A 26062-nucleotide genomic window follows, 5' to 3' on the forward strand; every position below is an offset into this window, starting at 1 on the left:
ACCAAAACCGCGCGGGACTTTAAAGCATCCGGGGCGGTTGGTCTGCTGAAGCCATGACCAAGCCCGAGTCGAAGAAAGGCGGCGTGGCCGCGATCCACGCCACCGGCAAGTGCGCCACAGCGTCATCCGCCGCCGACCAAGTCAACAACGGCTCAGTTGAACCGGGCTGTCCGGATCACAGCACACCGAGCAAGTCCAAGGTGATGAAGCAGACCTCCAGGGAGAGCCTGCACCGGAGGAACACGGAGTGCGAGGTCTACGACGACGGGACCAACACCTTTTTCTGGTGAGTGCTGTCTGCCAATGTCAACAGTGTACATGTCTCATACTGAATGCTGCACCATCTGAAATGATGGGGTCGTGTTGTCGCTCAATACAAGAAAATATTTCCAATTCATAGTTCTTGCACAAAGATGCATGTGATTGGTAGCAGGGTGTGTTATAGGTTTCAAGGTGAACTGAAAGACAGGCCCAAGTGACCTCCATTAATCACAACAAATACCGTGACCTTGTTCCGTGCCTTTTAATGTACAGTGATTTATATTGTAAGTTTGAGATCAAGCTGAAATGTGTTTTGGTGAAACTGTTCAAATGCAAAATGATAGCGAGGAATCTCTAAGGGTTACTCCACAAGGTGTCAGTTTCAGAGGTGCTCTGCTAATATTTGCAGTGCTGTCGTGGGGGCTTACATTGCACATCCAAGCGCAGAGCTTGTTGCTGACATGAGAATTGCCAATATCCCAGCCTGCACCTTCAGCAGAGAGAGATCCATGACAGGCTGGAAGTCAAGACCGATATTCATGGTCATGCGGTAAACTGGAAGAGTGAGTTCTGTATGCATACTCCCCAATGATGCAAATTCACACACAGAGACAGATTCTGGTGACGTGCAGAATGCAGGTGTGTTGTGGTGAGGGCATGAGGCTAGTCTGGAAAAGTGACATTCTGTTCTGCAGCCTTCTTTAATTTATAGTTACCATGGCCCTTCAACCTGTCGCTCCTGTGTGTCAAGCCTCTGTGTTGTGCTTACAAGATGGGGCAGTAAAAAATCTGCTAAGCTGTCCACTGTCTTAGTTTGGAAGCAGAGGAAACTGGTTCTCCCAGAGAGAAACCATAATGAGGATTTCTCATTACTGTGATACAGCCTTGGAATCCAGATTTACTGTTATTCTAATATTGGAGGGATAAAGAGGAGCTAAGATGCCAAGATACTTTTGTGTTTTAAAGCAGCAGCATCCCGCAGTGTGGAGATCGGTTTCTGTTAGTGTAGACTAAATACTTGAAACGCTTCTTAGTTTATGCAGTATAATTTAACACAATCACAACATCCGACAAATTGACCATGTAGTTGAATCAACACCTCTCTGAAACAGTTCAACAAATTCTGAATATTATAACTTTCATGAAGGTAGGATTTGTTATTTATTTGTTGTATTGGACTGCACTAGTTTTAGCTAATAACTGAGTGTATAGACAGATACCAAGATGCAATGTGAAAATATAGCATCAAATTGTTAGGATTTTGACTAGGTTCTGCCTCAAGTTGGTGACAAATTGACCAGTTCTGGCTAATATGTGATTTATGTGACTGCTGTAATGGAATTTGGTCTCACGGTGGTTGGTTGGCATAATGGAGAACTGATAAAGAAGAATGGCTTTGTAGCTGTTTGCCCAGTGGTTAGTGTGAAAACTTGTGGACATTGTAAATCATATGACATAGAAAATATAACGTGTTTGGGCAGGTATCACATCCATAAAGATGTTGAAAGCAAGAAGCAAAATACTAGTCTCTGAAAATGTGTAGTATCTTAGCCTTAACTGTCAGAAGTCACCATAGATTTCTCCATCTCCTCAAAAAACAAACAGCTGTGTGAGAGTTATTATTAAGAACTGTTTGTTGATGATGGCAGATTCCCCTGGTTGTTAAAGAGGGTAACCACGTGTCATGTAACTTTGCTTATTAGCACAGATTGGAGCTGGGGAAGTGTTTTTTTTTTTCCTGAGAAAAGAGGAATCATGTAGATGGACCCTATAGAACTCTGAGTGATGAAGCTAAATTTTGTGCTGACACACTAATTCAGCTTTTTTCCTTAAATAGATTTTCTGCACAGTCATTTCAGTTCTAAGAGACCTCTGAGATTGCTTTGTGCATTTAGATTATTGATGGTGTCATGGAAAATTTTATGTTTTTAAATGTTATTTAAGAGAACTAAATTTAGGGTAGTAATATCACTCATAAGAAACTTGTGCTCAGAACAGGATTTAATGTTATCTAAGTGTCACGAGGCCAAAAAATCTGTGGTTCATAACAAAATTAGATCATGGAAATAAGAGGCTGTTGTCAAATGCACAAAACTGAAAATCGAGCATGTTGTATTAAATGAAGTCACATTTTTAAGTCGAGTAAAGACACAAACTGTATTTGTCAGCCTCAGGACAAAATTAGGATATTTCTGTATATGTTCCGATTGGTCAGGAACTGTGTTTAACCAATGGCTTGTTTTAACTGGGTAATCAGCTGCAATCTTACTAGCAAATTTTATTCTAAGCTTAACCTGCCTCTCACTTGCTCCAGGCTGGCATTTCCGCTGCGTCTTGTTGCTCCCAGTGGTGTCGTGTGGTTGTCAGGCAAGAGAGAAGCCAGATCCTCCCCCGTGTCTCCTGCCAAACAGGTTGGATAAGGAGGTAGAGCAGGGAGAAAATGCGAATGGCACCTGGCTTGTCGTCTCTGTGAGTCAGACACTGAGCTAAAGGGCTGGCAGAGGGGGTGATGTTCTTGAGTTTGATGGATGACGTCAGTAATCTAAACACAAATGAAGCTTTTAAGCCACTGATATACATGCAGTATCCATTAAATGATAAGACTAGTATTGTTTTATCTTTCTATTAACAACCTCCCCTGAAGAGACCATTGTCTGTGGGTACAGCCTTATTATAGCTTATAAGAATATAGCTCATACCTCAGTCCCATTGACCTCCACTGCTGTCCCAAAACTGTGAAAAGCTTAGAAAGGAGCCACACTATTGCACAAGGTGACATTTTTCGTTAATCTGTCTTTATGACAGCAAACACGGACAGTGTATTTATTTTGAAACAGCTACATGGAGGGTAGCTCTGTCAGTCAGACATCACTGAGCACACTCAAGGACATGGTTTCATGTTTATGCATTGCATTAATTATTTTTTTGGCCTCTGGGGAGCACAACAACATCTAAAGTAGCTGACAGATACACAGCCACCGCATATCGTTAGGTTTAGAGGTTGTTCAGGCATACTTGCAAGCAAACCAAAAGTTGTCTCCTGCTGAGACGGCCTCCAAATGTTCTCATTTTTGGCTACCTATTGAACGTAACGCCCAATATTCACTTTTCCTTTCGCGTTATTTTAGCCCCTTACCTTCTGTATGTTCTTTTGCTTATGAGAAAATATCTGAGTGTCAACTAGGGCCTGACCAAGATATGAGCATCGCTGATATTGTCAGCTTTTAGTTTATCCCAGATATATCAATATTGGCATGTATGTTGATTGAAAAGTAACAAGCAATTGCAGGACAGAAGGACATGTTTAACGTAATTGAGAAACTGAGTAACCATTACATAGTTTGTCTTCAAGAGAGTGAAGTAAAAGTAAAATGTTCACAATGCATGTATTGGTCACAGTTCTTTAAAGAATCAAATTTAAGGAATGTTTTGCTAAAGTTTTTGGCTATGTTATGGGTTAAAAAACTAGTTTTAGTATTGGCTGGTGAAGAGTTTTTGTAAACTTTGAAATGTCAGTACTTAATTGGCTGCAAAAACTTGATAAACTTTGTTGCTTGGTGCTCGACAGGTGCTATATAGTGGAACAAAATACTAAAGTTCAGCAACAGTTTAAATGTGTTACCTGCAAAAGTTACACATGAAATTACTTTTTAATTCTCTCTACCTGGAGCGGTACTGCTCACATCACTCACTGGTGCACATTGAAGCCTTATTATTAGGTAAATTGACAGTGCTGGCTGCTGTTTATTTACTTAACAATGAGCTTTAGAGTTCACTTGCTCATAGTGCTGTTTGGTGTTAGTCAGTGTTTCAACTGTGTTTTTGACAGCCTGCGTACCATGAACAAATAAAGGATCTGCAATAGGTCAAACTTTTACAAGTGACTGGATCGGCTCTGATTCTGTGGATTTCTTTGGTACATCCTGAATAAATGATAAAAAAAAAAAAAAAAAATTATACTGGCTGATTCCAAGGTCCGTCCGATCAATCCAAGCACCTTAAGTATGCTATTAAACCTTGACTCTGCCAATGCTCCCACCATCCACCTTATTTCTCTCTCTGTCTATGAATGATGTTGCTATTATTTCCTCATCAGCTTTCCAAACACCACTCAACTGCTTAATCGTTTCCCATCTTTCTAATTACTATTACCTTCTGTATGTTCTTTTGACTCTACTTGCAGTACATAAATGCAAGTAGATAAATAAAACTTTGCCCCCTCAGCTGAGATAAATCCCACAGATAACGTGGATTTATATCTGAGCTACTGGAGTGTGTAACTCTCTGTAACAAAGGCCAAGGTTTGTTTCCTGCCATAGGGTGATATGAGAGATATGAGCCTGTTGCCAACACCACAGCCTTCAAACAGCCTGCCAACCAAAGTATACAAATGTTATTAGTCATGGCCAGATACAAACTGCTGGGGATTTTTACACTCCACAGTCAGGCAGGTCAAAAGTTGTTCTTATTTTTTTTAATTCTTTTATTTTTGTTTTGATTGTTGCATAACTTTTTGTTACTATTTTCAACTGAATTAACACAGTTTCCCAGCAGAGATTTGTTTCAACACATGTGTTTTATCTTATCTCACTTTTCTTCACTTCATTTTTTCGCCTATATTTAGATTTACAGACACTTAGACACCTTGTGTGGTAATCACTGACCTGTTCTCACCGCAAATTACAGTGCTTTAATATTGCTAAACATTCTCCCTTGTTGACATCAGATAGCATCAGAAGGTTTTTTTTTCTCTCTCCTTTGGTGGCTTTTATTTTGTTTTTTTGTATTAATATCCCTCTCTCTGTCCCTCTTCTCCCTCTCTCTCTCTCCAGGCGAGCCCATACTGTCACAGTGCTGTTCATTCTGACCTGCGCTCTGGTCTACGTCACGCTGTTGGAAGAGACCCCCCAGGACACGGCCTATAACACTAAAAGGTCAGTACGCTGCGTTCGTCACTTCCTCTGTGTCCCAGCAGGCAGCCCCAAAAAAAATCCACTTAATCCTCTGGGGCCTTTTGATTCAACTGAAATGTGATACAATAATTTTGGCATGTCTTTAGCTTGAGAGAAAAGTTGCTTTATTAGTAATCAGCATCTCTTGTAATTTCAAGGTTTATTCTATTTTTAACTTTTGAATGTTTAAAGCCTGGGTTAGATGTTGATTTGTGCCCCTGTTTCTGTCATTTACAACAAGAAATTAACAGCCACTTTAACCTAGAGTAATGTTCTCTTAGTCTGAGGAAAGGCTGGGAAATTGCACAAGCGTGTTTGTCTATCTTTTGTGGGTCATGTCACATCGTCATTCAAAGCCCGATGAGTAGGTCATGTAACAAAACCAGCCAATAAGCACAGCAGATTTAATCATATTTAACAGCACTTAACACCGGTAGAATTCCCCTTGAGTGCAGCTGGGCCTCTTTCAAGGCCACATGTAGCTGGATGTAGCTTTTAACAGAAAAATAAAACCCTGATGACCATGACAAAGAAGAGCATGAACACCAGGTCACCATTTGATTAGATTAAAAACTGGCAAGTGTGTTTTATTCTTTAGTCTGTCTTTGGATAAATGCAAAATGGCTGATCCAGTTTCCACATAGTAATTGCCAAATCATACCAGAAAGTGCCACAGTGACGTTGGTGGCCCTGGAAGCTTGGTGGTGACTATACTGACAGGTTCTATGTCCCTGTTCAGACCTGGTATTAACGTGTGTTTTCAGTGATCCGATCACAAGTGGACAGCTCTAAGTACATCTGTTCACAGCAGTTGTGATTGTATCCAATTCCCCGCTTCATATGCAAATAAACAGGTATGTGGTGTTATTTTGAGAGAGCGGTATGGAGGGGTTGAGCGAATCAACGCCTTGCTCACAGCTCTACAGTGAAATAAGGGTTTAGCCATTAAAAACAATAAAATATTTTCAGTTCATGAAGAAACTGTGTTGTGACTAATCAGACTGTGACAGAGGATGTCAGTAGAGTAGGCGGTCCTTCATTGTGGCCAGGACACATTTGTGTTCACGCTGCTAAAAGAAAGTGGCCACATGTGGCCCAGACCACCTCCGAATGTGGTCTGAGTGATCGTATCTTAAATGTAGCCTGAATGTATCCCGGGTGCGTTCACACCTGAACTTAGAACTGTCGACTTGAGAACAGATCGCTCAGGACGGATGTTAGTACCAGGTCTGAACCGGGTCTATGCTTCCTGAAAACAGTAAAATAAAAAAGCAGCACATTTTCATATGTATACATGTATGTATCAGTACACTGACAAATGTACTGTCTGGCTACTTGTGCTTTGTGCAGTTGCTACCTATTGGTATTTTTAACTCCCCTGTTTCCCCTGTTCTCTGAACTCTCGACGTGGTTTGTGATTGGTTAAAGATGTGTGTCAAAGTTCACCAAAGTACGGTAGAACTCTATGGTAAAGCAGCATAAGATAAGTCAGTTAGTTCCTAGTTTTGCCACATTACTGCAGGTTTCTGTTGTGTCTGCGGATTGTTGCAATGGTGAAGAGGGAGAAGAGCTGGGAGGGAAGTGACTGAAAGAATGAAACTGTGAATGCAAGCAGCTGAAATGAGTCGCCTGTAAGGTGGCTGGACTCACCAAGAGGCAGGGTTAAGGAGCTCAGACATCCAGAGAGACCTCAGAGTAGGGCCGCCGCTCCTTCACGTCAAAAGGAGCCAGTTGAGGCAGTTCAGGCATCTGAGCTCCTTTCTGTTATATTAACTAATGATCTGGCTCTGATGAGTGTTTAGAGGCTTAATTATTGTAAGAACATGCTGTTAGTTAATGGATCGTGTGAACTACAAAAACATTCCTTACTTTGAGGCTTATGATAATGAGCTACATTCATTTTTTAAAGTTTCATTTGCTTTTAAGAAGTGGGGCTGTATGTGTGGGAGTTTAATTGGAATAGTACAAGCACAGGCGAGCTGCATAAATGATGTGAGTATTTGTGACAGAGACTGAGTGATTGTAGGTTGTGTTTGTGAAGGATTGTGGGATTGCTCTTAACAGGATTTGCTGCAGTCAGCATAGTCCGGCTCGTCGGGATAAAGACCCTAGATCTTCTTCCTGGCAGCGGCATATGCTCACACGCACAGTCTGAATCTCTTTCCTGTACTCATTCACACACTGTTGGGCACACTCATCCTCACACACTCATTTGAAAAAAATAAACTGGATTAATGGCTCACACTCACTAGTTCACACACATGTAACCTCATTTTGACACATAGTTGTACTCTCAGAATCATGCTCACTGTCCTACCTACACACACAATCAATCATTCAATCACACACACACACATGCTCCCACACTTGTTGGCAAGCACAAGCTGTACCGTAATCTCATTCCAGTCCGTGCCCAGAGTCTAAGCTTCTCCGTCCATGTGTCAGTTCAGAACAGCGTCTTCGTCTGGTCTCTGGTTTTCAGATCTCTGCTCATTAACAATTAGACAATTAACGGTGACAGAACCTGATGACAACAGGCTAAGAATGGCTTCATGTCTTGTCCATGTCCAGCTGCTGAGACAGGCCTCCAGATCCATGTTATATCAAATTATGCCCCATTACAACTACCCCCTTCCACCTCTTTGCACCTATGTTTAGACCACTTATATCACAGATTTAGATATAAGTGGGTCTTTATCCCAACGAGCCGGACTATGCTGACTGCAGCAAATCTAATTGTGCTCCTTTAGGGGGATCATAGCCAGCATCCTGGTGTTCCTCTGTTTTGGTGTGACACAAGCCAAAGATGGACCATTCACCAGACCACATCCAGGTAAGATGAGTTCATTTATCACATTAACAAATCCATTTTTCTAAACCTGCTTTTCCCACAATTCCTTGTCTTAATTTCAATTTATTGCCATACATCTCAGTCAAAGCACGTTTGTTTTCTCTGTCTTTAAAAGTTTCAGAGTTGGGACATCCTAGTGTAGCAGCTGATAGTTACCAGCAAAACTAAACAACTATTCCTGACATATCTGCATTTCATACCCCTCCCTCTCTCTCTTGGCTAACTGTGTGTCTGTCTATATAGTGAGTTGTGTGTGTAAAAGTGTAAAACGCCGAACAAAAACAAAAAAAAGAGCTGATAGTTTAGCTGAATCACATCCAGAATATGTCAGAGTGACTTTTGTTTGCCCTGTGTATACTTAACAGATAAGTGCATCTATAAACAGCCTCCTAAGGATTAAAAAGCACATGTTTACAAACTGAGTTATTGAAAATTCATCAGAATAATTGACAGGAACTTAGATCTGTTCATATAGCATGATATTATCAGTAGAAGCTCAGGTGATCAGTCTTTTTTAATGTGTCATTGATTGTTTCTCCTTTGCTCTCCTGTGTAGATGGGTTAGAAAACCTAAGAGCACTTACCTCTTACTCGATCAATAGCAACATCTGAGAATCTCATGTTGGCTTCTGATATGATATTTAGATCCTGTGAGCGCTGGGAATCAATACACAAAGGCTAGCTAAATGTAATTGACAAAGTAAAGGGGACATGTGAGTAAATGAAGGATTCTGTTAAAAGCAGGCGAGGTGTTTTCCTGGCATGGGTGAGGTCTGATCAAAACAAGACAGAGACCCGCAAACAAAAGTCTTCAGTTAGTTGAAGTCTTTCCAGGCTCATAGCAACGACATCATAAGGACTGGAGTGATCAGTGAATAGTTAAAACGTGGAAATGATGCACTTAACTCTAACAGGCCCTATTGAGTCCAGCTAAACACACAAACCTCTCCCATGGATCAGAGAGTTGCTGTTTAAATGCACAGCGAGGACAAACATGTTTTTGTTGTACCTGGGTGGTGCACGTGTGTAGTTCACCCGCAGTCAGGGTGAATATGAAAAGGTCATTTATCTATCTAACTCAATATTGGCTATTTAAATCACTCTTCTCTTTCTTTTTCCTCTTCTCGGCCCCTTTTGCCTCAGCCAGGTGTTGCCACATGACTTTTAGCCTTTGTTTCAAATTAAAAGTCCTCTGCAGAGTCGTGTAATTGGGACTTCATGACTTTGCTGCAGTAGCATTAATTTTGCAGCAGCGGGAAAGGAGACAGGAAAAGTGACTTGTCAGATAATATCCTGCACTTACACACACCCAGGATTTCCACGAACACAGAAATGTTGAAGGCTGTTAGAGCACTTTATAAACGCTTATATTGTTCATAAATCTATAATTACTGCTTGCTAGGTTGCAATAGATAAATCTTGTGGTTCAGGTTAACACAGAAATTAAACTGTATGGTGCCTGAATGCAGCAGAGGCACTGTGGCAGTTGAACATGTTCTCATGAGTCTGCATCATTATTGAATGTGAATCTTAATGTTTTTCTTTACTCTGGAGTTTAAGCTTATCGTTTATTGGTTTTTATAACAGCATCAGCTGCAGTATGTTTTTATGAGTATAATTATTTTCTAGACTTCATCAAAATGCTGATCCTGTATGACATGTTGAACCATAGTAGGTGTGGCTGTGTATAATAGCCAAACCATGACACCATGTAAATTTGGCTATTTAGGTTTTAACCAGGTCGTTTTGTAGGAGACACATCTCATCTCTCACACAACACATAACTAACTCCAGAGGGAAGGGAAGGGAAGGAAGGAAGGGAGGGAGGGAGAAAGGGAGGGAGGGAGGGAGGGAGGGAGATAACAGGGAGTGCAGGACAGCTCGAGGCACACACTGAATATTGTTGGTTCATGGAGGCGTGAAGTGGCCGGGCAAGAATTTGGGCCACTGTCGTTGCATTACTTGTGCTTGTACTTGTGCCTTCTTGCCCCCTCCGTTTGTTGCTGAAAGACAACGGGGTTTTGTTTTTGTGTGTGTATTGAGTAATTACGTCATATACCCTGACTTGTTGATCCAGCCGTTTAGGCTGAGTTGTTGTTCACGTTATTGCAGTTAGGTTGAAACAACACAGGTTTGTATCTTGGGAAAAGAGCCGGAGGGGTTTTCAGATTTACACCTAGCAACTCCCACTGGATCACCGGCTGGGAGTGTCACAGCAAACTGAGCTTATAAATATATATTCACAAGCTATGACAATACCAGTAACATTTGAAATAATTAATGTAGCTCAAGGTGCTATTAAAATAGACCTTGGCTTTAACCACAGTTTATATTATTGTTGAATTTATTTTATCCTCGGTAGAGAGAAAACACATTATAATCTATGTATTTAGATACAGTTCAGGGGAAACTCTACAAAATTAAGATCATATCTCAGAATATTGCTTCTGCAAGATTTCAGACTGTGTAACAGATACATATATTTTTAAAATCTATGCCCTTTAAACTACAGAGAGACTAAAACTGAAGTCATATTATTTCCCAGATGTGATTCAACATGTTTTGTATTTCTCTCTATCTCTCTCTATCTCTCTCTATCTCTCTCTCTCTCTCTCTCTCTCTCTCTCTCTCTCTCTCTCTCTCTCTCTCTCTCTCTCTCTCCATAGCTTACTGGCGGTTCTGGCTTTGTGTCACTGTCGTCTACGAGCTCTTCCTCATCTTCATCCTATTCCAGGTGTGTGTACTGATGATGTTAATAGCTGCAACACTCACATTAAAACATCAAGAGGAGGATATGCATACATCAAAATATGCTCATACAAATACATTGCAGAAGTAAAAATCAGATAGCAATCCATGCACATTGACAATTTTGATGATGCGGTTCCTACACCCAGAACAAAGCACCAGAGCTTTGATGCAGCTGTCAATTTTCTGGACGTTCACACCGACCTTTGGTTTTAATCACGGATTGTTTAGAGGAACCAAAGCAATGCAGCTACATCCTGAAAAACCATGTTGTGGAGCATCTTAAAACCACGCCTAACTCTGGCCAATATAAAGGATTTTGTTGAGAGTTCTGTTCCAGTCACTGGTGATTTATCTGCTGTGATCTGCTCCCACATCTGGAGCCCTGGAAGCCTCTTTTCTCTCTCTAGGTTTAATTAAAACGTCTATCAGTGAGCAACACTTTAAAGCTGGCAAACTACATCTCATCAGGCCTGGACACTGTTCAAGAAGTTTAAATACTTAAACCATCTGCCTTCTTGACTTGTGCAAGGAAAATTGGTGACGATATTCTTTTTTGTAATTTCCTTTGTAGTGCTTCACAGTTATAGCTAAAATTATTTTTCCTTTTCATTTGGTAAATTGTGGTTAATTAGTTAATAATCAGGATTATTAGACATTATGATTTTTGGAGCTGAGTTATTTTGAATTTTGACAGTATGATTATTTACAGCATCGTTTTTTTTGTTTTTTTATTAAGATTTTAAACATGTTGAATATGTTGTTTTCTTTAATGATTTGTTCAAACTACATTTTTCTTGAGCTCTCGGTCTGGCTCTGTGTCTCCATGAAGCTACTTCTCGGGGAGAATAAGAGCTGACAGTTTCTATGCATCTCCTCTAAACCCTTGTTACCCAGACGGTGCACGATGGACGACAGTTCATGAAGTACATTGACCCTAAACTGGGGGTTCCCCTCCCAGAACGTGACTATGGAGGAAACTGCCTTATCTATGACCCAGGCAACACTACAGACCCCTTCCACAACATCTGGGTGAGACTTTTAATTTGATTCATTTTATTATATTTTGTTTTATGTCGCCCTGTCTTTTCAGTTATGAAGGTCTGTATGACTAATTGTCATTGGTATTTCTGTTTGAAATAGATTTTGAATACTCAGTACCACTCATACTGAGAGTGTTGTAAGAAGAAATTAAAATGAAACTTCTGACTGGTCCTGTCATTTATATTGTGCTCAGTTATCACTAACAAGGAAATGACCCAGATCTCAAACATTGTGGGAGACTTAACGCGTCTGAAAACTTCCCTCTGCACTACTTTGAAATTGAGAGACTGCATTATTTCCCTCTTTCCGAGTTTCCTGTCTCTTTCTCCTTTGCTTTTTTTTGTCTTTTTTTCTCTCACGCATACACACACACACACACACGCATACACGCACGCACGCACGCACGCACGCACGCACGCACACACACACACACACACACACACACACACACACACCCAGAGTTAGTGTGGCTGTATGATGACTGGCTCTAGAGGCTTGTGTCTGATGCAGATTATAGCCCATCACTTAGAACCAGGCCTTCTTTGTCTGCTGGGGAGAGTCTGCTGCTGCCGCACTGACCAGGCCCACGTCTCCTCTGCTGGCCTGATTTCAGCCCCTCAGAGTGGGTCAAACCACCCACCACTTAATTACAGCCAATCTGTAGAAAAGCTTTTTCAAAATGTCAAATTATGACAAGATAATTAATAATGCATTTTATTTTAGAGAATAACTGGTTTTGGTTATATTTTATTTCTGTGCTTTATGATTTCCAGCCAAGTTTTGTGCCATTCAGAGACCCAGTACTCGCTGTGCTCATCTCTGGTTGGGACCAGTTTCACACTGGTTTCACTACATGTGGTGCTTTATTACAAGATAGATCATTGTAATTAAGTGCAGACCTGCAACTAATGACTATTTTTATTAATGATTAATTTGATCATTTATTTTTTCAGTTAATCATTTGTTCTATGTAATGTCAGAAAATAGTGAATACTGCCTGTAATTTCTCACAGCCCAGTGTGATGTGTTCATGTAGCTTGTAATATTTAACCAAATATGACAGTCACCACCACCTGCTCCCAGCAAGAAACCATGTTCAGCAGCAGAGAAAATTTACAAATGGCTCCTTAAAGTGTGTCATGGATATGTGTTTTTAAAGCTGAGTTATGTTAGAGACATGTCATGTTTTTACTTTGGCATTCAGCAGCTGACAAACTGAAGTTTCACCTTTTCATAGCTAAAGTTTATGGTAGTTTTATGTTAGGACTGAATTTGACATAATAAATAGGAGCTTAACGATATGTGTTAAATTGTTTTGTTTCTGCAGGACAAGATGGATGGCTTTGTTCCAGCTCACTTCCTGGGATGGTATATCAAGGTAAGCATGGAGCACTGAACGTGACTGAGCATTATACACTAAAGGTGCACCAGCTGACAGGCTTCAACTCCACTGTTAGTGCCCACTGGCTGTTTAAAGAGCAGCTTGGCAACGGTTCAACTGCCCAAACAGCAAAACAAAACAAACTTTCCATTTGCTTCACCATGAGAACAGCTGAGCATGTGACATAAAAATGATTAAGTCTCTTCGTCCTTCTTATTGGCACTCTGAGAGTGACAGTTTCTTAGTCAATAATTACAGATGGCACACGTAAATCTGATCCTCAAAGATTCCAAACACCTAAATCCTACTCATGTTATTACAATATTGGGATAAAACCTTTTGGCTGATCGGTATGTTAAAAAAAAAAAAACTGCCCTTTAAAACTTCATTACACTTTTCTGCTATAGACTGACAACCATTGTCTTCAGCCGGGTGTGGTGTGAAACACGTCGAAAGCACAAGTGTTCTCTGTGGCATTTTTCAGCAATGTACAATATTAACTTTCTATGGTCTATCCCCCTGACCTCCTCCCACTCCCTGCCATCCTCCTCCTACCCTCCTCTTTTGCTCTGTTTTCTTCCTCAGACTCTGATGATCCGGGATTGGTGGATGTGCATGATAATCAGTGTCATGTTTGAGTTCCTGGAGTACAGCCTGGAGCACCAGTTACCTAACTTCTCTGAGTGCTGGTGGGACCATGTACGTACACATATATTATTGATCTTCTCCTTTACATACATGCTACTGTGCTACACTCTTTTATTACTTTGGTTATTATGTCAGTGTTGTTTATGCTGGAGTCTGCACTGAGACAGTACAACATGTGTTCCCTCATGACAAACCTAATGCGAAGATAATGATGTGTTAAAACAGACAATAAGTAGATTTAAAATGTGATGTGAAGCACCAACATGTATGCTCACTTAAGTCAAACTGAAGTAGAGAATCATCTGACACTGTGACATATTAGAGACAGCAGATTGTTCACAACAACTACACACAAGCAGACACTAACTGTGGTTGCTGCAGACTTGATGCTGGCAGCACACTCTAAACTAAATCAAGTTTGGCATGTTTTCAGACTGGTGTTAGATGGAGATTCCTGTGAGCCACCACGGGAACAGACAGGGATTGAGCAGACTTAGACAAATTGTAGGGCTGGGGTGCAGCAAATGAGGCTGAATTTGAATAAGTAACACATTTTATACAAACAAGCTTATTATGTGCACACACTTTGATATTATAGCTAACCTGTAATTTCTTTGCATAAGCAGGTAGATGAAGACAGAGTGTGTAGCAGTGTCCTATTTTAAGAGCTGAGGGAGCGTTGTGATTTTTAAAAAAATCCTGGTGCCTGATGCCTGCTGTTGTAGCATTAAAGCTGTTACATTTTAGCTATTGAGATTTATGATAGCAATTAAATTCTCATTTGTTTGTATGATAAGAACCTTATATCATACCAGTGGGAAACTCTGCAGGCTAAGCAACACAAATGGTAGCAGTGAACACTGGAAGAAAACAACAGACAAATAGCTAGGGTATTACATAAGGATAAACTGTTGACTGTAAAAAGCATATTAAATAGACTGCGTCAGTAGACGCCAGGGCAGTTATTTAATTTGTTACACTAACAACTGCTTATTTACAGTTAATACATTACATTATAAATACACAGTACATACATAAATATCTACTATATATACTCTTGAAACAATCTTAAAGCAATGATAAAATGTGAGTTTTGCCTCCCCATAGTTGAAACAAAGCTAAAAGGAGCATCAGGAAGATTTAAGTCAAGTTCAGTCTGTACACACCCCCACACAGCCCTAAGAAAAAGTCTTAATCTCACAAACTTGTGTAGGTGGATCATGGTTGTGTAGGAGCATCCCTGTGCCCTTTTTTTTTTTTAAGCCCTTGATGAAATTGTTGCGTTTTCTCTCTCCAGTGGATCATGGATGTGTTGGTGTGTAACGGTCTGGGGATCTACTGTGGTATGAAGACCCTGGCCTGGTTGTCAATGAAGCCCTACCAGTGGCAGGGCCTGTGGAACATTCCTACATACAAGTATGACTTTACACACTCTGCACTAGAGAAACTTTCTTGCATAATGATATAATGTTCTCATTTACACATAGTGTCTAGTTTTTGACAGAACAGCTTCTTTGCCTCTTGAAATAACTTTAATTAGTGGGTTGGTTTTGTCCCTTTAATTACAGAAATATCAACATTGCTGTGTTAGAAGCTTATGTATGTTTATTTCTAACTGAATCTCTGCTTTGTGCCTCTCAGGGGGAAGATAAAGCGTATAGCATTCCAGTTTACACCGTACAGCTGGGTGAAGTTTGAGTGGAAGCCTGCTTCAAACCTTCGTCGCTGGCTCGCTGTGTTAGGCATCATCTTTATGGTGAGAAATATCCTGTGTTTTATTGACATAAAGAGGAAAACTTTGTGTCATAATGGCAACAAAGAATGAGATTATGATACCTGTGAATGGAAAATAAAAATTAAACATGTACCCTCATCATACATATCCTCAACATACTGCACATTACCATCAACATTGCTTAAGCTTCTTAAACCTAATGTTCAAATTTGTTTTCTGCAATGAAATTCAACAACCGCAACAGCTTTTTTCCATCATTTCTGCAAACTGATTTAGTGTAATTAAGTCTTAAGTGTAGTGGTCAAGCAATTAGTTTATTGGCAGGAAATTAATCAATGACAATCAATTTGTGTCTCTATTTCTTATTGTAATGGGATTACAGTTTTGATTGTTGGTTATGTAATAAGCTTATATCAGGTTTTAAAACTCACTCAGCTTTTTCCTGAAGCTATTCAGCTGTAAATAATCAAAAGCTATTAAGAAAAGTAATTAGATCATATTACTTATAGTACCAGTATTAGTTGTATTCTTAATTTATGAATGTAAATTTTTACCTTTTTTTCCTTTGTTTTGAAACAACATAACAAGAAGTTACACACATGGTCAAATTAAATATACACCTTTCTTATAGTGCTGTCCTGGGATGAACACATATACAAAACAAAACCAACCGATCAAAACAACCCACACACGAGAAAAAGAAAAAAGACAAAGTGGGGAGAAAATTACAACAACAGATAGTTCTAAATGAACAAATTAAATCTAGTCTAGTCCAATACAAGTTAATGCTGACCACTCACAACCAAAATACGTACTGAGAGAGGACCACTCTTGCAATACACTGGATAACCTTTCGTAGAAGAGAATTGACAGTAATTTATCATAATACATTGATAACGTAGGTGGATAAGAATTAAGCTGAACCTGCAGGATTGAAAGGCATGCAGCATACAACATGATACTTAGAAATTTAGCCTTTTGACCAGAAAAGGCACCAGACAAGACAGTTAACATAATTATTATTAACACATGAAAAAATGTTTAGCCATCACCCACAAATGTAAAATGATTAAGTAATTGGTGGAGGATGTTAAAGGTGTCTTCCTCTGTTTTATTCTGTTCAGTTATGAATTCATTACTCCAAAACTGAGATGCGTGTTATTTTGTCTTCTCTCTTCCAGTTCCTCCTGGCTGAGCTGAACACCTTCTACCTGAAGTTTGTGCTGTGGATGCCTCCTGAACATTACCTGGTGCTGCTCCGCCTGGTCTTCTTTGTCAACGTGGGAGGCGTAGCCATGAGGGAGATCTATGACTTCATGGATGACCCGTGAGTAACAACAGCAGCATGACGTTGACCACTGGAGGGAGTGGGGCAATGGCTGGATTTACAAGTTGATTACATGTACAAATAGAGTGAGTAGCACTTAGCATGAGGCACACATTCGTAACACACATGTACTTCAAGTACTTGTAACTGTAATGTTACTGTCATATAAACCAGTCTTGACTCGATAGCAGCTGCATTTTCAGGCAGGATTGAAGATGATAAGCAACACCATAGGGGGGGGGTGTAAATGAATGTATTACACAACTGGTAGTTGTATGTTGTCGCTCTAACAGTGCTGATATTTCACACAAAGCAAACCTGTAAAGTGATGTTTTCACTGACAATTACTGTATCTTTGTGGATGCTCAGTTTGTGCTGGTGGTCACTGTAGGTCATCAAAACTTCCAGTTCAGTGCTAAGAGAGAAATCATGCACGAGTATGCGCTGCATGTGATGTTGTTGGCAAACCTTCAGATCAGCTGAAGCGAGTCTATTTACCTGACTGAGTGGAAGCTTCTTATCACATCCACTTACAGAAAGCAAGCATTTCTGCTTGTCTGACAAATATGCAAACATTATTGCAACAATGAACAGCACTTTTTTTTTTGCGGTTGAGAGGTGCAGGCCGAAGGATTTTGGTCTTCGTTTTTTTTTTTTCTTTGAGGAAAGATTTTCCGTTGTCACACACAGTAGCACTCCATCTATGGCATTACTAGTAACAGAGTCCAACCAAAACAGTTCAGTGGAGCTTACTGTAGCATAATAACTGGGTTTCAGTTGGCAATGGAAGAAAGCTGCTGTATAAATACCCCAGTTAGCTCTATATTATGTGCTGGCTTAGAGCAGCTTTGTCTTAATTGATGGGTATAACCTTGCTGTAGCTTTTAGACAAGCTGTTTTATTTGAATGCACAGTGGGGTCCAAAAGTCTGAGACCACATTGAAAATCTTTAATATTTTCTTGTAAACCTGGAAACAATCAGAAAGTTGGAGGATTCAGAAACATTTAAGATGTATAAAATATTTAAGATTCTGCACCATCTGCAATCAAATATAAGCAAACAAGGGGAAACGTATCTCCTTTGTACATAAGGTCACATTTCCCTGAGATGTATTCTACTGAAGCATGCGTTCAGATGACACTCAGGTGGAGTTGATCTATTCATCAAAGGCTCATTCAACTTGCAGCCAGTGTTCACTTATAAATAAGGCTGTGCCTCAAGTTTTCAGCAGATCACTGCTGACTAAGTAGCATTGTGGGGAAAAAGGGCGTCAGAACTAAGGGAAATTGTATAATTGTTATTCTAAGCAAAGAGAAGCTTTCTCAGTGTCAAATCCCAGCTGGAGTAAAGGTTTGTCAGGGGGCAGTGCATGGAACAGGCAGACCTTAAGTGACCACACCATCAGCGGGTCAATACATCAAGCTTAGTTCCCTGATAGATAGAAAAGCAACTTCATCACAGATACAGAATTTGCTTGATAAAGAACTCAAGACTCCAATCAGCAAAAGTGCTGTCATAAGAAAGCTGTCATGTAGTGGTGTCCGAGGACCAGGAACAGTTTCCAAACCAGTTCTTAGAAGAGGCAACGAGGTCAAACGCTTACTGTGGGTTAAGAAATATCAGCTTTTCGCAGTGGGTGAGTGGAAAAAGTTGTTTTCACTGATGAATCCAAGATTTATGGCAGGAACAGAAAGGTTTATGTAAGGACACAAACAGGAGAGAGAATGACACCACAGTGTATCAAACCAACAGTAGAAATAGTCTTTCCTCCACAGTCACCTGACCTCAACTCCACCTAACATTGATGGGTGCAGTTGCAGACAGAGAAAGTTGAGCTTTGTGTAACATCACAAGAAGCTCTTTGAAACAGTGTCAAACCATGCTGAGATAACATGGGTCATCAGGTTTTTAACAAACTTGTGAGTCCATGCCAGTAAGTGCGTGCTGTCAGTAAAGCAAAAGGGGGACCTGCCAAAAACTAAGATGATCTGAAATTCATGTTCATTTTTCAAAGATTGAACTTTTAACTCAAAGTGTTAAACTGATTAATATTACATTCAAAGCAAATACAAAATAGCAGTCGTGACTAGTGGTCTCAGACTTTTGGACCCCACTCGATATAGAGCATTGTTTAGAAAGCTTCGTGCAGCTGTATGAGTCACACACTCAAGTGACCTTAAATATTTTGGTATTGTCTACATGATAAGCTTACAAACGGCAACAACACCCTCTCTGTCATATTACTTTTCCATAACAACATCTTATGAAATTTTCCCATCAGGAAGTTCCACAAGAAGCTCGGCCAGCAGGCGTGGCTGGTGGCAGCAATCACAGTGACTGAGTTCCTCATAGTGGTCAAGTATGACCCCAACACCATCATGCTGCCCATCCCCTTCTTCATCATGCAGTGCTGGTTATTAGGAATCCTCCTCATCTTCATCTGGACAGTCTGGCGGTTTTTCATCCGGTAAGAGGTGGGGAGGGTCACTGGGTAAATGAGACAAAATACTTTACAAACCTACTAAAATGAAGTAAGATGTGGATGCTGTCAGCTGTTTTGTCATTGCAGATTAGAAGAGCCATGCTTACTTTTGGTTTGACTTACCTTCTGTTGAGTAGTGTTCCTGTGAAGCATAGCCCTGCCCCAGCATGTTAAGCTTCTTGTCTGTTTTCTCCCCCTCCCTGCCTCCCCCATCCCTCCTCCCTCCCTTTCTCCTCCCCTTCTTCCCTTAACCTCCCGCTCCGTCCTGCTCATGCTCAGCAGTAATGCAGTAATGTCCAGTGAGGTAGGTATAGGAGAGAGGTGCTTGGCCCCGCCCACTTCCTCCTATCAGCAGTGTTGTCTCATGTTTTTTTTTTCTCTAATACATCACTATCTGGATCCGTAACTATATTCAGAGGATCATTGGGATCCTCTTGACAACACAGATGTTGCTCCACATGGATCCATCCCCTGCATGGCACTTTCCATCATCATTTTTAGTTTTTCCCTTCACGTCATTTTTATTCTCAGTTGCAGACAGTGAAACAATTGACCACCAGCTTGTGCTGACAGTGTAGAAGTGATAGACAGGAGACATGCAGGCTGACTGAATGAAACACAGAGGAAAGGTTCGCCCACCCTGAACACACACACTATGTGCCAGTCAACACGCCAGCCCCTCCGACTGACCTGTCCGTCATCTGATGAGAGCCAATCAGACCAGCGCCACCACTTCTCATGGTGCACCTCCCTCTAGTCATACTGTACAGACACTACACTGAAGCATGCCATGTTGCTCAGGTTGAAATAATATTTGCAAATAATCTTCATGGTTTGTTGAAGCCTTCTTTGGTTACAGATAGTTCAGCTTTGCCACACAGGGCTATTCAAAAAGCATTTTAACCATCATTTTGTTTTATATACTGTAATATGATATAATATACTTTCACTGGCAAGTCTCCCTGATCCAAGTAGAAATGGGAAAGAATTATCTGCAAATATAATTTGATCCAGTTGGATGAGCTCAGATGTGTCATATCCCTCTCCTTATTTAAATCACCACTTTTGAATCAAGGTGAGTATGACGGTGCTGGGTCACTTAGTTTCCCTGAAAACCTGGCTTCAAATCTGTAGTCAGTATGAGTAGGAGTGTTAAACTCAGCTGCCTCACCAGGACTGTGTGGTTTTGTCAAATTTGATTGACAGGGACTTAATTATCCACCAGCTGTCACCATGTGAAAATTCAGTGTTGTTGAAACCTGATTGGTGCACAGAAAATTATCATATCACTTTTCCCCAGCTGAGCCCCACTGACTTCAAACCACTGAGAAGAAGAGAACAAGAAAAATGGAAATCTCTCAAGTGAAGTAACCAGAACTGAAAATTTCACACAGGAGCCAAAGAGCCTTGAAGTTTTGTTGCTCCAGCATGAAATGTGCTTTCTCTCAGCGTCACTGACTGCTGCCAAGTGGCCCTCTTTTTGATCTCGGACACATAAATGTCAAATAACCAGGATGTGATACATCCTGTAGTGTCCACATCGGCTATCTGTATTGATTATCTGAGCGCTGTACAGTAATATGCTCCCAATTAAATCAGCAATATCTTGTGAAATATCCCTTGGAGATGATATTTGATGCTTACAAATGAACATCTCCATCACTGCGGAGTAGAGTGTCAGACACTTGGCATTTAACTGAGTTAGGGTCTGAGCCAAAGTCCAGCTCCACTTTTCCTGGCTGCAGTAGCTTCTGTAACACAACTGGTTTTCTCATTGAACATTTTGAGCATTTCTTTTGATATGTCTTCTTAGACACTTATATGGTATGAGGGGGTTCTATACATATTTTAATATAAATGATTGTTTGTCTATTTCTGTTTTGGAGCAAAAATCACTTTAAAAAGAAAAGACATGATTATTTTGAGGCTTTTGACACAAGAAATCTTTGTCTACAACTCATGAGTATGTTTCTGTTTCTTCCTAACAAATCATTGTTATCTTTCTTAAAATGATGAGGTTTAAATTGATCACCCAGTGTAATAATAGATGGCTGTAGCTTAGAAATGGAAGGGGAAATCTCGGGAACATGTTGTGACTTTTCAGAAAGACTGTTTCTATAAGTTTCTCTCTGTGAGAAAAGACAGTGAGAGGAACAGAAACTAGCTGAGGAGAAACGTTCCCTTGGCTTCCTATTAATAGCGTGTCTGTTTTCCTTTGATTCTCTCACAGTGACATCACACTCCGCTACAAAGAGACCCGTCGACGCAAACAGGAAGTCCCTGCTGACCGGGACCGTCCTCTGGGCAACGGCAGCACAGCCACCCCTTCTGGCCGCAGCAAACTGAACGGCAGCTCTGAGACGCTGCGGCAGAGGAAGTCCTGAGGAGGGGGGGGGGCAGTCGTGGGTAGGAGCCAGTCGTTCAGCAGCTGCTGCAGGTGAAAGGACAAGGTTTGATGGGAAAAAATGAGAAGAATGAAGGAGAGTCGTGACACAAAGACACACATAGAGAGAAGCAGATGGACATGTATGTGCTGTGTAGACTGTTTTTGTGCCTACATAAACCAAGTAGTCATTCAACAGAGGCAAAGGGTGAAAGGGGCAATTTTCATGCGGTGCATTGTCTAGTTATTGTCATACTACAGGGATTTACCTCATTCTATTTTTTAAGAACATATGGAAAATTATTCACATGACAAGATACGTGTTTGTGTTATTTATACATTTGGTGACGAGGGGGGGGGAGAAGAAGCTGAAGTGACGGGAGGGTGACAAGTGGGGGCAGGGATAAAGGTGACCAGGGAGGTAGATAGGACTATTGACCGGTGATCAACAGCAGTTTCCATTTTCTCAGCTGCACTTTGTCTCAGACGAGAAGAGATGGGCGTCAGGAACATGTAAACACTGTAAATATGCTTTGTTCTGTGTAGTGCAGTCGCATCAGTGCAGATGAGAGAAAGGAGAGCGTTTAGAGCAGGTTCTGTAGAAGTAATGACTGATCTGGATTCCATTCTTTCTCCACTGCTGTGCAGTCTTCAGTATCAATGGGATTTTGGCCACAATATTGACAAGCAGCAATTAAAATCAAGCTTGGTTAATAAAGACACATTTCCGTTTTGTTCAGTTAAAATGACACTTTTTTTGTCTATTGGTTCTCATGCATTTTTCACAGTTTATAGTTCTCTTTTCTTCTGTTTGGTTCCAGGTTTTTTGTTGTTTACATGTGGGAGACGATATCAGTTTTTCATTTAGAGTTCAGTTTCTGAATCCTGGAGGTACTGAGCCTGGAGGTCCTTGTAACTGCTGGGGTTCCTCCCTCAGTCACAGAGAGGAGATGAAAACTGGCCAAAGCTGTTCTCTCCTCTCAGGCTTTGTTCTTGAAAAGGACGAGTTTGTAAAAAAAATAAATAAAAATCAAGCTTTACCATATTCTAGGTATTTAACTGCTGATACTATACTGGATATATGAGCTATAGATTGGGTGTTTCTTTGTAGATGTTTTGTCATCACTGTTGTTATTTCTTTAGGGTAAATCAGTTATGAACACTAGATTGTACAAGGTGCTGAGAAATCCGCAGCACTCTAATGAACAGATCCACGACAATCACACTGACAGAAAGCTGTGCTCAGTTTCCCTCTGATGGAGACAAGTTGGCTCACACACAGCACAGATCTGGATGTTTCTCCGCCATGACAGGGCTGTAATTAGGGCTTGGCTCAACTGTCGGCTCATTCAGGCATGTCAGAATATGAATTTAATATCTAGTTCTTTTTATGCCAAATGTTTTGTGTTTTTTTTTCAGTTCAGCTCTTGGATTGTATTCAAATGCCATGTTCTGCGGTGCCTGAATTAGCTGAAACAAAATGAGAACCAACCTTATTTTGAGAGGGAGGATCGAAGGTTTACTGCAGGTTTAGTTGTGTTAAGGTTTGGGAAGTGGACCAACCTTTCAAGCTTTGTGAGGGCGAGGGCGGGGGGTTGCCATATTGCACATGCAATCAGCCAAAGCTTAGATCTCATTCTTGCTAAAGCCATAAATGCCACCCAGACACACTTGAGCCGCTCAAACTGCTGTTAAACCTCATTTATTTCCTTTTAATCCCAGCTATAGCAGAGTCTCAAAGCCATTAGGGTCAGTCACATCAGTATGCAGTTTTATGTTATAAAAGGAAATTGACACCTGGAGGTCAGGCTGTTGAAACCAAATTTACCTGGACGATGAAGTATGTATAAAATTGGAGACCCCCAACCCCCAAATTTCTGTAACACTGGGTGTCTCCGATGTGCAATCATCTTCGTTTCTTTTGATTTCCTCGTCAGTTTCAAAGTGAAATGTAGAGCTTAAACCTTTAGAGGATTAATTGATCCGTCGATCAACAGAAAATTAAACAGCAACTATTTTGATAATCAGGTAATTGTTTCTGTAATTGTTCAATCAAATACGCACAACACTCTCTGGTAGCAGCTTTTGTCTGATGTGATAGTGAACTTAATACGTTCGGGTCTCGACTACTGGTCGGACAAAACAAGGAATGTTAAACTTAAACAACCATTTTTCACGAGTTTCATGACATTTTACAGACTAGTAGATTATTCGGCAAAATAATCAGCAGATTAATTGATAATTAAATTAGTCATTGTTTGCAGTTTTAGATAAATTATCCAAATTTTTCATAATGATACAACAAAATAAGCTTTACACTGGGAAGAAAAGAACAAACTCCAACATGGTCAAACTGAAAATAACACCAACCTTTGTGTTCCAGTCTTTCTGGATGTTCACACCTTTCCAAAAGAGCTTCAGTCTTTGTCCTCTTCAGGTCTTGTGGCTGTCAGAGAGTCAGTTGTAAACGTCTTGCGTGTTACTCAGTGGCTACATACGACATAGTTGATAAAGTAGACAACATCTGTGAATCTAGCTCCAAATTTTCCTGTTGTAAACTAGGCTGGTGTTTAAAGATGATATATTCATTTTCTTGTGAATGTAATCCAGCAGAGTCTGCTGTTCAAATGAGAGGGTCTGGTCACCGTCTTATCAGTTTATTTTTGCTACAAACACTAAGCCGAAGCTCTGACATTTGTTATTTATGCAACACTCATTCTCATGCTTACCCCGGCTGTAACTGTTTGCATATTTCACCCTCTTTTCTGAATACAGAGACTCCTGCGCAAATTTAAAACCCTAAAAACCTTTAGCTGATATGTCAAACTTTGTACTTGTTATTCTGTGCTGTGTTGATTCAGTCGCTTGAGAACTTGGTAGAAGTTCAGAAAGTTTGCTTTTTTTTCCTCCTGTCTTAAATGAAAGCATTTTAGACGCGGGCTGGGGGGGTTCACTGTGTACCTGTGTTCATGCCTTGGATTGGTTGAGGTGCTTTGGTTTGAAATCTCTTACTTACACCAACCCAAGTCATGAATTTGCACATCAGCTCTGAAATCACAAAAATGGTGAATTCAGAGACTGAACTCATAAGTGAGCTGTTGAACGAAACAGGAATTGGCCAAAAAAAATATATAAACAGGACCTTTTCCTTTAGTGTGTTTGAGGAGTCAGTGTAGATTCACTTGCAGCCACATGGGGGCGGTAGATGTTTTTGTTACTGTCTGCCCTGTGTTGTTGTCTCCTTGACAATGGTCATTGACAACTTGCTGTAAAAGCCATGTTCAACTTGGTTTGTGTAAATGTGAACGTTAAAGATCATACAACTGAAATATGCTGCTGCACCACAGACTTTTATAATGTTTTCAATAAAATCTAATGAAAACCTGAATCGAGCACAGTCTGTGTTTCATTTTTAACCGATCACATCACAAGGAGGAAAGAGTACGTTTAAATTCTGCGTCTGTTCGTCGACTGTGGTTATGTGATGATACTGTATGTATTGTATGAGACTTTTCCACTAACAGAAATAACTGTTGTCATGTGGCATGTGTATATTTCTGTCACTGTGCAGGTTGGACCAGTACTGTAGATCAAGCAGATGAGCTCATCATGAAAACACTCCTCTTTGAGGCTGAGCAGCAGGAACTTCAGTCCTTTTTTCTTTCACACACACCAACAGAGATAAGCAAAAAAAAAAAGTTTTGTTCTGGTCAAATACCATTACTTCATTTTGTAGCTGATTGTTTTTCCAACCACCTTCCTTATCAGTGGGTGACTAATAGTTCAGGTGGTAGAACAGGTTGCCAATTGATTGCGGGACTGGTGGTGGTTCAATCCCCGGCTCCATCTGTCTGTATTTGAGACATTGTAAAGTGCTTTTTACGGTTCGAGGTTGATTAATTTAATTTACATGTCTCTAAACTCCTCAAAGTTCCTGTGAAGTAACTATGTAAGGTCAACTGGAAATGTAAAAGTTGTCTACAGGCAAACATAATTCAGTATATGAAGATTAAAATATCCAATAAAGGAATGACAAAAAAATATTAACTAGGGTTTAAAAGGAGCAGAATTCTGGAAATAAACATCTGTTTTTATACTAAATTAAAAGTCTCCAAACTTCCCTATAATTAATAACAAATTAAATAGTTCAGGAAATAACAGCCCCATAAAAACTGTTACCCTAGTGCAGCATGTACCATTCACTATTTATGAACGGAAGATTAGACATTTGTTGTCACTCCTTTTGTGA

General features: G+C 40.3%; 1 protein-coding gene across 1 annotated transcript; it reads left to right on the top strand.

Annotated features, from left to right (window-relative positions):
- ptdss2 (phosphatidylserine synthase 2) lies at positions 1-25201 on the top strand. Its single transcript, XM_071492999.1, has 12 exons — positions 1-286; positions 5094-5195; positions 7964-8046; positions 10731-10798; positions 11710-11844; positions 13184-13234; positions 13823-13936; positions 15183-15301; positions 15527-15641; positions 16802-16947; positions 19230-19415; positions 21661-25201. The coding sequence occupies exons 1-12, from the start codon at positions 54-56 to the stop codon at positions 21812-21814; spliced, it is 1506 nt and encodes a 501-aa protein (XP_071349100.1). The 5' UTR covers positions 1-53; the 3' UTR covers positions 21815-25201.
- The last annotated feature ends 861 nt before the right edge of the window (positions 25202-26062 follow it).

The sequence above is a fragment of the Trachinotus anak genome, unplaced genomic scaffold (genome assembly GCF_046630095.1).
Source record: "Trachinotus anak isolate AG129_WGS33_773 ecotype Australia unplaced genomic scaffold, CSIRO_AGI_Tana_v1 ptg000002l, whole genome shotgun sequence".
In the NCBI taxonomy this organism is placed as follows: domain Eukaryota; kingdom Metazoa; phylum Chordata; class Actinopteri; order Carangiformes; family Carangidae; genus Trachinotus; species Trachinotus anak.